Source organism: Lissotriton vulgaris, chromosome 6, assembly GCF_964263255.1.
Source record: "Lissotriton vulgaris chromosome 6, aLisVul1.2, whole genome shotgun sequence".
Classification (NCBI taxonomy): domain Eukaryota; kingdom Metazoa; phylum Chordata; class Amphibia; order Caudata; family Salamandridae; genus Lissotriton; species Lissotriton vulgaris.
In genome coordinates, this window is record NC_141694.1 from 1309424174 (window position 1) to 1309440124 (window position 15951).

At 47.8% G+C, this 15951-nt stretch overlaps 1 protein-coding gene across 2 annotated transcripts in view; it reads left to right on the forward strand.

Moving 5' to 3' along the window:
- The window catches only part of HBS1L (HBS1 like translational GTPase), a 640556-nt gene that overhangs the window by 490958 nt on the left and 133647 nt on the right, over window positions 1-15951 (forward strand). For both annotated transcript variants that reach the window (XM_086927450.1, XM_086927451.1), the window contains exon 8: window positions 14932-15078. In XM_086927450.1, coding sequence (XP_086783576.1) covers window positions 14932-15078 — 147 coding nt within the window. The remainder of the gene's footprint in view (window positions 1-14931; window positions 15079-15951) is intronic.

Here is a 15951-nt window from a genome sequence, read left to right on the forward strand (position 1 = left end):
GAAGTGCTGATGAGGTGTACCGTGGAATTCTGTACGAAAGCCCTTCACGGTTTGAAGTACCCATGTGTTCCCTGAGGTCCATTGATCGCTGAACCATTGCAATCTGCCCCCACCCCTGGTAAGGAAAAAGGGATATTTCTTATTGGTGGTTCCACTTGGTGCATTGCTGGCTCGGCAGAAACTGCCTTTGCCGCCACATCCTCTGTTGCAATCTCTCAAGGGGTAGAACCCTCAGAATTTCTTGTGGTCTTGCGTCTGTAGTGATTGTCTCCTTTGGAGCTTATGGGGGTTGGAGTTGATTTAGTGGCCATAGGAGTGCCCCTTACCTCTTTCGGCCCCTCCAACAATTTGCTGACTAAAAAATTCCTTGATGGACTGTTGGGCCTTGTCGAAGTAGGAAAAAGTATTAACGAAACGGGACAACACCTAAAAAGAAGGCTCTCCGAAGAGACCCCCCATGGTGTCCTGGCCGGCTTCAGTGCTGGCTGGTTCGCCTAGCCTGGGCTCTAATTTCATCAGCAAAGAGCGACGGTGCTCTGTTGATAATGCACAGTTCGCATTACCGAGGAAACACCAGGCCCTTTGGGCCCTGCCCGATAAAATTGTGGGATCAATGATCTGGCCTGACTCTCCGGCATCCTTCGCCATTTCCAATATTTTCGTTAGTGGGCCCAGGACATCTAGAAACTTATCCTGGCAGGGCCGCCAGGAACAATCCAAACCCTTTTTGGATCTTGAACAAGTTTGGTTATAAAGGTGGCCATTCGTTCATCAATGTCTGGTGTACTTGCCACTTTATTGTCCAGCGAGGTCCTGAAACATTCTGCTTACAAGCAGCCCAGGACCTCTTGGTCGATGGGTTTCCTAATGCAGCTGGCTACATACTGCGCTACATTTGGTGCGGAAACCCAGTCCAAGGATCGGGATGATAGATGTCTTGCGGTATGCCCGGTAAGCCCGAGGTGTCTTGATCATTGAAATCATCCAGCCTGGGTTTTTTGGCGCCACTCTCCGGTCGACAAGTTCTGCTCTGGCCCGGTTCATTGCCCGAACCCTCACCGGGATCATCCATGTCGTCCCCAGTATTATCATCTACCTCTTGCTGGGGGCAAGAATTGTCCTTGGAGTAACACCCGGCTGGGGATTTTAGAAAGTCCTGCCGCAGTCTCTAAAGGGCTTCATATGCCAGAGTGGTCACTGTGGTATTGGGCTAGGTTTGATCTTGCCGTTGGGGGGCCCCCATAGTGCCAGTAGGTGGGTCTAGCCTCCAGCCTTCCCCAGTTGGGGGTACTACACTGCGCCTCCCAGTCAACTCCATTATGCTCTTACTCAGGGGTTCCAGACCCGCCCTTTTTCAAGATGTATCAATGGCATCTACTAATTCTTCATGGATGGGAAGCCATGAGTGCACCTCTTCCACAGACTCCCAAAATGCATCAAACTCACCTGCCATGGTCCTATATTCCCAAACAGTCCAGATACGATTTCACCCAGCCTAGCTTGTTGAATTTGCTCTAATCGGCCTCTAAATACACTGGCCGTGCACAGTAGACGCTACGCAGTAGTGCTGCTTCACTGTAGCACTTGAACGTAGGAAAGAAATTGATCACGGGAAACATTGGGAAAATCCTTCCTCGCTGCCTCCCGCACGCCCAGAACAGTAATAGGCCCTTCATCACCACGGAAGGGAAGGCCTGTCAGTGCCACCCAAAGGAATGCAAGGAGTGTGTGAGGGAGGAGCTCGTCTTGTCTGAGAGACGCGCGCCCTCCATGCGCACTACTGGGCCTCGAGAAGCAGTGCACGTCTGGTTGCTGGGAGACAAGCTGAAATTCCTGCCTGTTAAGTCAATGGCTTTGTCCACTGACAGTTAAGGGTTTATGAGAGTTGAGTTATGAGCGGCTGTGGTTCATGTTGTGAGCAGATTGCGGAGCGCTGCTTTGCCTACCGGTGTGTCGCTTCTCTTGGAATAAAGAACAGTTAAGTGAACTAGCCTTGATTCATCTTTACACTTTTGGCGACGAGGACGGGGATCCGACACACTGAAGAATCCACAATTTGAAAAGTTACTATATAAAAAAGGAAGGCAGCGCGAGGCATCGAGAGAAGGGTATTGGCGCACAATAATAATTTTTGAGGAAGGATAAGCGTGTCAACGGATCTTAGGATAAGGATTGAACTTTGGGGTATCTGAAGGAAACTGAGGTTTACCCGAAGCAAAAGATGTTGACATCTGCGAAATTGAGTTGAGGTGAGCCGGGAATGCTAGTGTAGGTAGAGTGATCAGTGTGGGAATACAGTGAGGTTCCTGCAACCGTGTATGAAAAGGATTTGAGAAGACGCTGCAAGCGTGTGAGGACAAACTCACCTCAGATCTCCAGCGCTAACCCGGAGTAAACGTGATGACGTAACTAACGTCTGGGGGCCATTTTAGTGAGGAAGTCAACGAGCCAGTTACGTGAGTGAGGGAAATAATAGCGTGTGGTGAAACGAAGTGAAGCATTGACAGCACCGCGCAGTTCTGTATAAATAAAAACAGGAATAACAGCACGTGTGTGGAGAAAACGCATTTAAGAATAACTTGAACAATAATTAAATGAGAAACTTCATTGGAAAAAAATAAATAAAAGGACGGTATTAGGTTAAAATAAAATAGTAACAAGATTTTAGGGGTTTATTCAAAGAAAGATCACTACTATTTCTAAATGGCAACAGGCAACTTATAGAATCTACCACCCCACAATCATTCTTAAAAGGTAAAGGGGAACCGGAAATTAAATGGGAAGAATCGAGTGAGTTCTTCAATAATTACATAACAACTTTTGACAAACCAGAAGAAGCCTTACCACCGACGAAAAGAAAAAGATACTGTTACACTGTTTAGGGGCAGGTGGCCTGAGGGTGTACAATAACATTGCAAAAAAAAACACGTGGCGTAAATGAAGATGTGTTCAGTAATGCCATGGAAGATTTGGACAATTATTACAAGCCAACTGTGTGCGTAGCAGTTAACAGATATAAATTCTATAGGCGTAAACAAGGCAAGGAAGAAGGTATAGAAGACTGTTTCCGCCTTAAAAAATTTGGCACTGACTTGCAAATTCGAGAACATGCATGATGACTTGATAAGAGACCAAATTGTAATGTGTGCAGCTAATCCCGACATACAGGACGCATTATGGGCTAAAGGAGAGAAACCACTCAAGGAAGTAATTGAAATAGGAAAGAATTAACGGGTCGTTGTGCAAAAGCAGTCATAAAAGAGGATGAGAATTAAAAGGAAGAAACAGGAATAGTAGCTAAAATAAGCGGAAGTAGGAAGAAGCACTTCATAAGGAAAAACATAAAGGAGGAAGATAATGATACAAAATGTGAAACTAGAAAATACAAAGACCTGAGATGTTTCAGATGTGGAAGCAAAAAACACTTGGCGGATGATTGGGAATGACCAGTAAGAAACAGTAAATGTACCCAATGTGGACTGGTAGGTCATTCTCAGAAGGTGTGCTACAGGAAAGTTAAGGGGAAAATGAGTTATGTGGAAGTGAGCGAAGAAGAAGAATCAGAATCTTCGGACGAGTCAGAATGCAACCTATGTGTGCTCATCATAACAGAAGGAGATACCAATGACGAGGAAGGAGAGTACGCAAAAAAACCTGAGTGTGTCATCACCATAGGTGGAGTGGAAATTGAAATGGTCGCTAATTCTGGGTCAGATTGCACAATAGTTAACAAGAATGTGTGGGAAAGTAAATTGGCAGGAAAACTAGGAGAAGAGTTAAGGGAAGCCAATTTAACGCTAAAAACATGCACAGGTGAAAACATCGACCTGGTTGGATGCAAAGAGGTGGATATGAGTTTCAAAGAGAGAAGTACCAGGAGTAAAGTATAAATTTCAGAAAAAGGCATTTTAGTATTGGGATGGAGAGAGCAGAGTAAATTACGAATAACACTAAATCCCAACGTTTCTGAACAGGTGAGATGCTTGGCCCTAAACGAAAAAGAACACAATATAAGCATCCTGTGTTGTTGAATGAAATGACAACCCCAGCAAAGGACAATGACGGATGGGGAAAAACTACTAGTAGAGCTGAGAGAACAAGTGAAGCGACTATGGGTAACAACAAAATAAACCATGGTAATTACAAGGAAAATATGGATAATGAACACGTAAGCAAAGAATGCGAAACCTTGAAAAGTAAAGGAGTAAAAGCAGAAGAGGGTGTAATTGTTGAACAGGGACAAAGTATACCAACACAACCCAAGGGGGAAGAAGTGGACTTGTGTCTGGAGGAACTTGAGTGCAACAACAAAGCGAATTACCATGACTGGCTGTATTTGGAAGAGTAAGAAGATAAGGGGAAAGGGAGTCTTGAACTATCACAACATGCATCACCCAAGGTTGATTTAGGGATGAGCGGAATGCATAATAGGTCCAGGAGAGAATACGCGTACAGGGGTACAGAGAAATCTTCCTGTGCAATGCAATCGTCCATTTTGATGGGAGGAAAGGTCCTAGAAGTTTTTACGGAAGGAATGGAGCCTGTGGACAGCAACGCCACTGGCGGTCCCAGCACAGAGTACAACACGTGTACAGATGTTGGTGATAGGACGGCAACCAGTGTCAAGAGGTATCCTGAGGAAGAGGATTATCTTGCGAGTGACACTGACCAGTGCGGAGAAGAATGTGCGAGTAAGAGAAGGCTCGAGCACAACGACATAAAGGATTACTACGAATGGATGTACTGCGAGGAGTCGGAGAACGTGGGTAAAGAGACAATAAATCACCTACAAGGACTTGGGAGCGAACTGGATGCATATAGATTCTATGGAGAAGCACAGGTTCGGGGGAACTTAGGACTCTGCGGACTACTTTTGCGAAATTAAATCACCCATGTTGGAGGAAGGTCAGGACTGGGTGGAAGCCATTCCGGAAGGTATAAACCATGTTTGCGGGGACAACACCAGGATTCTGGAACAGTGGACGACAAGAGGTCCGATGTGGGGTGTAACCCAAATGAGTACGACGGGGAAGAAACTAGTCTCACGGTTGACATGGACGCCTGGTGGTCTGGTCCATGAAGTACAAGACTCTTAGTCCCACTACAATTCATGTTTTCTGCTTTCTTAGGGAAGGAGATGTGTTACGTTGATAGTCTCTTATCACGCTTTTGTCCCCTGCATGCTCCCGTCCCTGCCGCGCGACATCCCGCATTTGCATGTGTTACGTCAATGGCTTTGTCCACTGACAGTTAAGGGTTTATGAGAGTTGAGTTATGAGCGGCTGTGGTTCATGTTGTGAGCCAATTGCGGAGCGCTGCTTTGCCTACCGGTGTGTCGCTTATCTTGGAATAAAGAACAGTTAAGTGAACTAGCCTTGATTCATCTTTACACTGCCCAAGCCAACGCCCCATTGCCAGTTAGACGCAAACCCCCAGCCAAAGAGCGCGGCTTAGGGAAAACCCCTCCCAGAGCCTCCTTTGCCGCAGAGATGACTCAGAGACTCAGAAAATGAGGGCACTGAAACAAAGCCTGAAACAAAGGCCCAGTCACCGCAGTAGGGTGAGAGGAAGGGAGGCTTCTAGGCCTCACGGGAAAAGCCGTAAGGCATGTAAGTTAAGTCGAACTTCTAGAAGGAAACACCTGTAATCAGAACAGCCTGCATACACTACAAAATTAATACAGCCCTCGGCCTCAATTAAGCAGCATTAAGGAAAGTGATTATCTGTTTACTGTTCACAAAGACTCATGGGATTTGTAGTCTTTGATTAAAACATGTTGTTAAGGCTGCTGATCAGAATAAATGAGAGATGAGCAAAATCTGAGCCTCCGTGCTTGACATAGAATTATACCCTATTGAGCCAGATATACAGATCGACCTGAAAGACAAAAAAAGAGAGGGCCCCTAGGGAAAATACGCAGGCAGGATCTGAGCACCCTGAAGAGACCACCTGAAACAAACACAAACATAGTATAAGACGCTCTACGTAGCTACGATTCATATTGTCACTCCGAACCATACCCCCTCTGGATATTCTATCCCCCCACTGTGATTTAACAGCCTTACTGTTAGCAATTGTTGTTTACGTTTGATATAAATGTAAGCTACTGAGACTATTCCAACTATAAATATAACTGTATATAAGGAGATCTTTTATTCTTATTCTAGGTGTTAATTTCTTTGTGTTGTTTTTAGTATCTGTTTACTGTTTGTGGTATGAATGTGGTATGCCTGATCGTGTGAGATCAGATGTGATGATTATCTTGGTGTCTTGGTACTGTTGTCTTCATAATTTATTTATTGTATGGTATTGATCATCCTGATTTTATTTCAATATGTTCCGTTTGATTGCTTTGTTATGAATAAAAATAAGCAAAGCAAGTATTCATGTCCTGGGATCCAATTTAATGTATACCATCTTACCTAACTTTTTGTACCTTCATTAACTGTAATCCTTGTGATCAGAATTTTTGCTAGGCGCATGTTTGTGACCCGTTGTAGCACTCAACAGAGACACATTTTTCTCCGCCATTTAAAGTATTTTGCAGACCGGAAAATTCTTCTTTACTAGTATACAGATCAATTTGCCCAGCTCATCCCTCAAGTGTCTGACCTCACTCATTTAAGTAATCAAGTTTTGTGCTAGAGCTGTATCAACTCAAGAAGGGACTGGTGACCTAGACAAGCCACCCACCTGTCCACCGACTGTCTTGACCTGTTCTTAGCACTGCAGTAAAATAACCCCTTTTTTAGGTTTCGCCTAGCGGAAGCTGCGCTCTGCGCAGCTTTTCCGCGCAGGCGAAATCCTGTTGAGAACCGTAGTGTGGCTTTTGTTCGGCCCTCGTCCTTGATTGGCTGGCTCCGTAAACGGAGCCTTGCCATTGGACGAGGGGCCTGTCCGTCAATGCCGGACCAGACACGGGGGCGTTCCCGACATTCTTTGGCTTTTGCCGACGTCACGCGACGCCGGGAACGCCCCCGTGTCTGGTCCGGCATTGCCGGCACTTCTACGTCTCTCCTGCCCCGTGTCGCATCTGTCCCCGGAGAAAAGCCGCCACCGAGACGATCATCGGGCTCGGGGCCCGCAACGTTTGTTTCCCCCCTTGGTTTTGGGGTTGCCAGCCTGCCTGCAAGTGCCAAGGTATTGTTGATATCCCCCGCGGTGCGAGCCGCCCCTTCCCGCTGACTCGCACCGCTCTGTGTCTCTCTGCCTGCCTGCAGCTCCGCGCTGCGAGAGCGCTCCAGCCCCTCCCGCTGGAATCCTTTAGCGGTCGGGTCCAGCAGGCTGCAAACGAAGCCCCCGCCCGCGTGACTGAGGCGGCGCTGGGTCCTTGGGCCTTTCCTCCCCCTGGATAGCCCTGAGGTCGGTGGTTCCCCCCCGAGTGGGTCCTGTAGACCAGGGGGGCCATCCGCTCTACAAGACCCGACCGGGCCGATCGCGTCTCACGCGGGAAGCGTGAGACTTGGCAGGGAGTCGGGATTTCACCCGTCCAAGGCACCGTATTACTATCGTTTATGGCGGCATGTTGTATAGCCTTGGTTGTGCCCCAATGTGCTAGTGCGAGGTTCATGTGCCCCATTAAAAGCAAAATTGCTATCTCTAACATGTCCAGTTTAGTATATATGTTGGAAACGGGCACACCACATAACTCTGCCATCCCTGGATAGGTGTGACCACACCTACACTTATGGGAGCCTTCAGGGTCAACATGTGGAGCCAGTGTGTAGGGTGCGCCTATCCAGATACTAACAGCCAAATTCCTATTACTTTGACGTCACCCCACTCTTTATAAGGGGGGGAAATTAAATCCTTTATCAGGAAGGCTTCGAGCAAAGGGGTGCACAAAGAATGCATCCCTGGGCATTTTCGCCTCTGTGTATACTACAGTAAGGGTAGCTGCACCCCCTCATCTTAGTATTCTCAGAGTGCCGTGGAGAGGCAGAAATCGCTCTGTGTCTCTCTGCCTGCCTGCAGCTCCGCGCTGCGAGAGCGCTCCAGCCCCTCCCGCTGGAATCCTTTAGCGGTCGGGTCCAGCAGGCTGCAAACGAAGCCCCCGCCCGCGTGACTGAGGCGGCGCTGGGTCCTTGGGCCTTCCCTCCCCCTGGATAGCCCTGAGGTCGGTGGTTCCCCCCCGAGTGGGTCCTGTAGACCAGGGGGGCCATCCGCTCTACAAGACCCGACCGGGCCGATCGCGTCTCACGCGGGAAGCGTGAGACTTGGCAGGGAGTCGGGATTTCACCCGTCCAAGGCACCGTATTACTATCGTTTATGGCGGCATGTTGTATAGCCTTGGTTGTGCCCCAATGTGCTAGTGCGAGGTTCATGTGCCCCATTAAAAGCAAAATTGCTATCTCTAACATGTCCAGTTTAGTATATATGTTGGAAACGGGCACACCACATAACTCTGCCATCCCTGGATAGGTGTGACCACACCTACACTTATGGGAGCCTTCAGGGTCAACATGTGGAGCCAGTGTGTAGGGTGCGCCTATCCAGATACTAACAGCCAAATTCCTATTACTTTGACGTCACCCCACTCTTTATTAGGGGGGAAATTAAATCCTTTATCAGGAAGGCTTCGAGCAAAGGGGTGCACAAAGAATGCATCCCTGGGCATTTTCGCCTCTGTGTATACTACAGTAAGGGTAGCTGCACCCCCTCATCTTAGTATTCTCAGAGTGCCGTGGAGAGGCAGAAATCGCTCTGTGTCTCTCTGCCTGCCTGCAGCTCCGCGCTGCGAGAGCGCTCCAGCCCCTCCCGCTGGAATCCTTTAGCGGTCGGGTCCAGCAGGCTGCAAACGAAGCCCCCGCCCGCGTGACTGAGGCGGCGCTGGGTCCTTGGGCCTTCCCTCCCCCTGGATAGCCCTGAGGTCGGTGGTTCCCCCCCGAGTGGGTCCTGTAGACCAGGGGGGCCATCCGCTCTACAAGACCCGACCGGGCCGATCGCGTCTCACGCGGGAAGCGTGAGACTTGGCAGGGAGTCGGGATTTCACCCGTCCAAGGCACCGTATTACTATCGTTTATGGCGGCATGTTGTATAGCCTTGGTTGTGCCCCAATGTGCTAGTGCGAGGTTCATGTGCCCCATTAAAAGCAAAATTGCTATCTCTAACATGTCCAGTTTAGTATATATGTTGGAAACGGGCACACCACATAACTCTGCCATCCCTGGATAGGTGTGACCACACCTACACTTATGGGAGCCTTCAGGGTCAACATGTGGAGCCAGTGTGTAGGGTGCGCCTATCCAGATACTAACAGCCAAATTCCTATTACTTTGACGTCACCCCACTCTTTATTAGGGGGGAAATTAAATCCTTTATCAGGAAGGCTTCGAGCAAAGGGGTGCACAAAGAATGCATCCCTGGGCATTTTCGCCTCTGTGTATACTACAGTAAGGGTAGCTGCACCCCCTCATCTTAGTATTCTCAGAGTGCCGTGGAGAGGCAGAAATCGCTCTGTGTCTCTCTGCCTGCCTGCAGCTCCGCGCTGCGAGAGCGCTCCAGCCCCTCCCGCTGGAATCCTTTAGCGGTCGGGTCCAGCAGGCTGCAAACGAAGCCCCCGCCCGCGTGACTGAGGCGGCGCTGGGTCCTTGGGCCTTCCCTCCCCCTGGATAGCCCCGAGGTCGGTGGTTCCCCCCCGAGTGGGTCCTGTAGACCAGGGGGGCCATCCGCTCTACAAGACCCGACCGGGCCGATCGCGTCTCACGCGGGAAGCGTGAGACTTGGCAGGGAGTCGGGATTTCACCCGTCCAAGGCACCGTATTACTATCGTTTATGGCGGCATGTTGTATAGCCTTGGTTGTGCCCCAATGTGCTAGTGCGAGGTTCATGTGCCCCATTAAAAGCAAAATTGCTATCTCTAACATGTCCAGTTTAGTATATATGTTGGAAACGGGCACACCACATAACTCTGCCATCCCTGGATAGGTGTGACCACACCTACACTTATGGGAGCCTTCAGGGTCAACATGTGGAGCCAGTGTGTAGGGTGCGCCTATCCAGATACTAACAGCCAAATTCCTATTACTTTGACGTCACCCCACTCTTTATTAGGGGGGAAATTAAATCCTTTATCAGGAAGGCTTCGAGCAAAGGGGTGCACAAAGAATGCATCCCTGGGCATTTTCGCCTCTGTGTATACTACAGTAAGGGTAGCTGCACCCCCTCATCTTAGTATTCTCAGAGTGCCGTGGAGAGGCAGAAATCGCTCTGTGTCTCTCTGCCTGCCTGCAGCTCCGCGCTGCGAGAGCGCTCCAGCCCCTCCCGCTGGAATCCTTTAGCGGTCGGGTCCAGCAGGCTGCAAACGAAGCCCCCGCCCGCGTGACTGAGGCGGCGCTGGGTCCTTGGGCCTTCCCTCCCCCTGGATAGCCCTGAGGTCGGTGGTTCCCCCCCGAGTGGGTCCTGTAGACCAGGGGGGCCATCCGCTCTACAAGACCCGACCGGGCCGATCGCGTCTCACGCGGGAAGCGTGAGACTTGGCAGGGAGTCGGGATTTCACCCGTCCAAGGCACCGTATTACTATCGTTTATGGCGGCATGTTGTATAGCCTTGGTTGTGCCCCAATGTGCTAGTGCGAGGTTCATGTGCCCCATTAAAAGCAAAATTGCTATCTCTAACATGTCCAGTTTAGTATATATGTTGGAAACGGGCACACCACATAACTCTGCCATCCCTGGATAGGTGTGACCACACCTACACTTATGGGAGCCTTCAGGGTCAACATGTGGAGCCAGTGTGTAGGGTGCGCCTATCCAGATACTAACAGCCAAATTCCTATTACTTTGACGTCACCCCACTCTTTATTAGGGGGGAAATTAAATCCTTTATCAGGAAGGCTTCGAGCAAAGGGGTGCACAAAGAATGCATCCCTGGGCATTTTCGCCTCTGTGTATACTACAGTAAGGGTAGCTGCACCCCCTCATCTTAGTATTCTCAGAGTGCCGTGGAGAGGCAGAAATCGCTCTGTGTCTCTCTGCCTGCCTGCAGCTCCGCGCTGCGAGAGCGCTCCAGCCCCTCCCGCTGGAATCCTTTAGCGGTCGGGTCCAGCAGGCTGCAAACGAAGCCCCCGCCCGCGTGACTGAGGCGGCGCTGGGTCCTTGGGCCTTCCCTCCCCCTGGATAGCCCTGAGGTCGGTGGTTCCCCCCCGAGTGGGTCCTGTAGACCAGGGGGGCCATCCGCTCTACAAGACCCGACCGGGCCGATCGCGTCTCACGCGGGAAGCGTGAGACTTGGCAGGGAGTCGGGATTTCACCCGTCCAAGGCACCGTATTACTATCGTTTATGGCGGCATGTTGTATAGCCTTGGTTGTGCCCCAATGTGCTAGTGCGAGGTTCATGTGCCCCATTAAAAGCAAAATTGCTATCTCTAACATGTCCAGTTTAGTATATATGTTGGAAACGGGCACACCACATAACTCTGCCATCCCTGGATAGGTGTGACCACACCTACACTTATGGGAGCCTTCAGGGTCAACATGTGGAGCCAGTGTGTAGGGTGCGCCTATCCAGATACTAACAGCCAAATTCCTATTACTTTGACGTCACCCCACTCTTTATTAGGGGGGAAATTAAATCCTTTATCAGGAAGGCTTCGAGCAAAGGGGTGCACAAAGAATGCATCCCTGGGCATTTTCGCCTCTGTGTATACTACAGTAAGGGTAGCTGCACCCCCTCATCTTAGTATTCTCAGAGTGCCGTGGAGAGGCAGAAATCGGTGCATAGGGCTGGTGCTATCTTTGGACACTATTAATGATTTCACTTTTTACTTGCCTTACTTATGATGAAAAACAAGACAAAATAAAGCCAAAACTTGTGAATTGTAGTACTACACAAAGTGACTTAAAGAGAACTAATGAAAGCATTCAATGGCATTTCATTTTTTTAAAGATAATGTTGTTCTTCTAATGGCATTATTGTAAGCAACCAGTGTTGCCTCATTCAGGCTTAGTACTGCATAGTGGTGGGTAGAATGGATATTGGAAAACTGGTATTAAGTCAGTTAGTCATGGAATAATTATGCTGTAAATCACAAAATAATCACTCCACAGGGAGGGTTTGATTAATATTGGGAGATGGGTGGTGGGGGAGGGGGGGGGGGGGGGGGGGGTTCTGTATTGAAACAAGAGATTTTGACCCAAAATATGGAACTATTAGGAAAGTTGCTTTTAATTTTTTTTATTGAAAAGGTAAGGGCAGAAAAGATCATCGTAGAACCTAGAAATGTGAAACTAAAATATTTTCGTCTCCGTTCACGAGACTTCTTGTGCATCTGAATTTCACTTCACAGGCACACCGAATGTGCCATATGCAGGCACAGATCCACAAAGATGTGCAGAAGTAGCAATGTATTGAAATCGACAATTTCTCTATATGTCTATGCATATAAGATGAGGATTTTTCTGAATCCATAAATATGCACTGGATTTTGCATTTTGGAGCGCTAAGTCTGCGATGTGTACATTACGTTTTTTTGTGAGTCGGGCTGCTGGCTACACTTGTAATGCTACTTCTAAATCTATAACTACTTTGATCTATTTTAAATGTATTCCTTTTTTGGTGGATACGATGCTTGTAAAACTGAAACAGGGCCTTGTGGCATGCCTGCAGCTTGACATGCAAATTTGGGCAAATCATGCATCTTTACTGCTGTTCATCTGTAAAGCTGTAATCATACATATTTTTTGTATTTTGCTGCTTTCACGCCGAGACTATATTATACATAGGGGCCCATACGTGCTCTTGAATATACATTGCGCCACCTGGCAGCTCTGCGACACGAGCTCAGAGGATACTGCCACTACAGTAGCTCGGAGTGTAGTCTGTAAACAGAAAGGTGGGAATAAAGCAAGTGTCAATTGCAGAATAATTGGTACCACTTGGTACCACTGCACCAGCCACACTACTTCCCTACTGACCGTTCTCCACTTCAGCCCCGTCTAAATTACAATTCCTACTTGTGACCCTTTTGCCTGCTTGTGCTTGTTTTCCTGACCCTGTTGCCTGCTTGTGCCTCCGTGTGCCCCTGTTGCCTGCTTGTGCCTCCGTGTGCCCCTGTCGCCTGTTTGTGCCTCAGTTTTCGTGCCCCTGTTGCCTGCTTGTGCGCCCCTGTTGCCTGCTTGTGCCTCCGTGTGCCCCTGTTGCCTGCTTGTGCCTCCGTGTGCCCCTGTCGCCTGCTTGTGCCTCAGTTTTCGTGCCCCTGTTGCCTGCTTGTGCGCCCCTGTTGCCTGCTTGTGCCTCCGTGTGCCCCTGTTGCCTGCTTGTGCCTCCGTGTGCCCTTGTTGCCTGCTTGTGCCCCTGTTGCCTGCTTGTGCCTCCGTGTGCCTCTGTTGCCTGCTTGTGCCTCAGTGTGCCCCTGTTGCCTGCTTGTGCCTCAGTGTGCCCCTGTTGCCTGCTTGTGCGTCCGTGTGCCCCTGTTGCCTGCTTGTGCCTCAGTGTGCCCCTGTTGCCTGCTTGTGCCATGTGGGTGTGTGTGGAGGGCTCTGTGTGGCTGTGTGTGTGGGGAGGTTTGTGTGGCTGTGTGTGTGGGGAGCTTTGTGTGGCTGTGTGTGTGGGGAGCTTTGTGTGGCTGTGTGTGTGGGGAGCTTTGTGCGGCTGTGTGTGTGGGGAGCTTTGTGCGGCTGTGTGTGTGGGGAGCTTTGTGTGGCTGTGTGTGTGGGGGGGCTCTGTGTGTGTCATTTGCGAGAGATAAAGCTAGTGGCATTGTAAATGACAATGCCATTTATTTATGTTAAAAAATACATAAATAAAAATAATGTCAAGAGCAATGCCAATAGCTCTAACTTTAACAAAGGCGAAACCATTGCATTGTAAATGCTTGTTTCTTATCTGCCATGTTGGATATATAGAGATCATGCACCTGAGTATCATGATACCCTTTTTTGGTGGACACCCTCCTAGCTTCTTTATTTGCTCCCTGTGAGTGGAGTCATGTCCTGTAGCATCAAGTCCTACTCAAGTTCTCCGAGCACCTGAGTACTCTCGAGGTGTCTACTCAATCTTCCTCTTTTTTGTCATCTTCTGAATTTGGAGCAATGGAGGGTCTGTCCATGACCACGTTTACTGACATCAATATGGCTGATCATTAAGCTCCAACCAAATCACCCCATTGCTCAGGCATTCTCCTCTGCTGCCTTCACCTGAGACACACGAGATCCTATATTTTCAGTATAGTGTAGTGCTGGCAACATGTGAATTTCAGTCCACTTACAGTGCTAGAGTATCAAAAAAGTAGCCCAACTCAAGCTGGTGCGAAAGCAGCTATGGCTCGAGACAACCTTGCTCAGAACCATGTTCATGTCTCTTCCCAACTTTGATGGGTGAGGGGGCTCTCCCTTCACACCAAATGCAGCAGATATGTTGCCTGCAGCAAAAGTCTAGTACTTTACACACATCAGTAGAAGCAGATTGAGATTGTAGATGCTGGCAGTCAGAGCTCACTGATGAGGCAGCCATTGGGCTTGGTTGACAAGCTCGTCTAGGATTAGGAGACTTTCTTACCTTACTATTGTCAAAGAAAAGGCACGGTTTATACCACACCATACAAAAGGAAATAGCAAATATACATTCTAGGCTAAGGTCACATTTTTTTAATATAAATAAGCTGTTCTTGATGTTTTTAGACTCTCAATCGTTTTTAATCTCACGTTTTGAGGCACTTAAAGATGTTTTTGTAGTGTGTAAAAGTACCCATATGCTGGTTTTCTATGTTTTGATTAACATATTATGTATAGCTGGTATTTAAAGACTCCTTCAAAGACAATGAAAGTGAATTTGGTTTACTTGATAAACTTGAATAATGGTTTATATTTTCTACTACAAAATCTGACTTGTAAGATGACTAATAAAGTGTAGGTAGCTTCATGGCAGAAGACATGCAAGCATAGGTTGTCTTTTCTTTTCCCTGATGTTTCAACCTGTAGCTTTTCTTTGTAGGCTGATGTGGCCATTCTGGTGGTGGATGCCAGTAGAGGAGAGTTTGAAGCAGGATTCGAGGCTGGTGGTCAGACACGAGAACATGGCTTGCTCGTCCGTTCTCTTGGCGTGACTCAACTAGCAGTTGCAGTGAATAAAATGGATCAGGTAATTTGAAAAAGTAGACATTTCCTCATTCAAACCTGTCAAAGAAGTTTCAACTTTAGAATGTTCCAAAATGGCACCTTATCTTTACAGACTACCTATGGACAAGAAACATGTATTTGTGTAATGCACAAGTGTTCCTTAGGCATCGCAATATTGTGATAAAATTATAAAAATCTTCAGAACTGTATATTTCAACAAGAAAAAAATACATTTTAGCATGTCTAGCGTCATTAGATATATTGATTAATATTTATCAATTTAGTGCCAACATAAACTAACTTGCTCTTGTAATTCTATAATTTCCTGTTTTCAGCATGTTTAAAAATACAGGCTTTTCACATTTTAAAACTACATATTAGTCTTCTCAAATAACAAATAAATTCCCCCTGAGCACTTCAATAGAAATAATAGCGCTTTCGTGCCCGTAATCCTAGGACACAACACTACACTGGAACCAATACACGTACTCGTGATCTCCTGTAATCTTGAACCTTCACCTACGGTATTCAGGATTGTATTCTTTTATATACATTTTTGGATGATTACAGAATAGCCGTCGTATTGGCATGAGGATATTTTTGAAATTTGGATTTACCTAATTTTGAGATTGAGGTTCATTTTAAATTGTGATTATTCGTTCTATATCTCTGTATGGATTTGAGTTTGAGCCCTGAGGAAGTCAAGGATGCATTTGAATTTTGCATGACGAAACACGAGTTGGCTGCGTATGATGCTCTTTGTGACGACAACAATTAAAGTCTTGGAACTACTGAATGGACGCCTTCACTTCTTGGTGAATATCATTTGATTCTGGAGTTTTACAATTGATTACAGTGTTAAGTGAAGATTCCTCTGAATCTCATGAGGATTTCG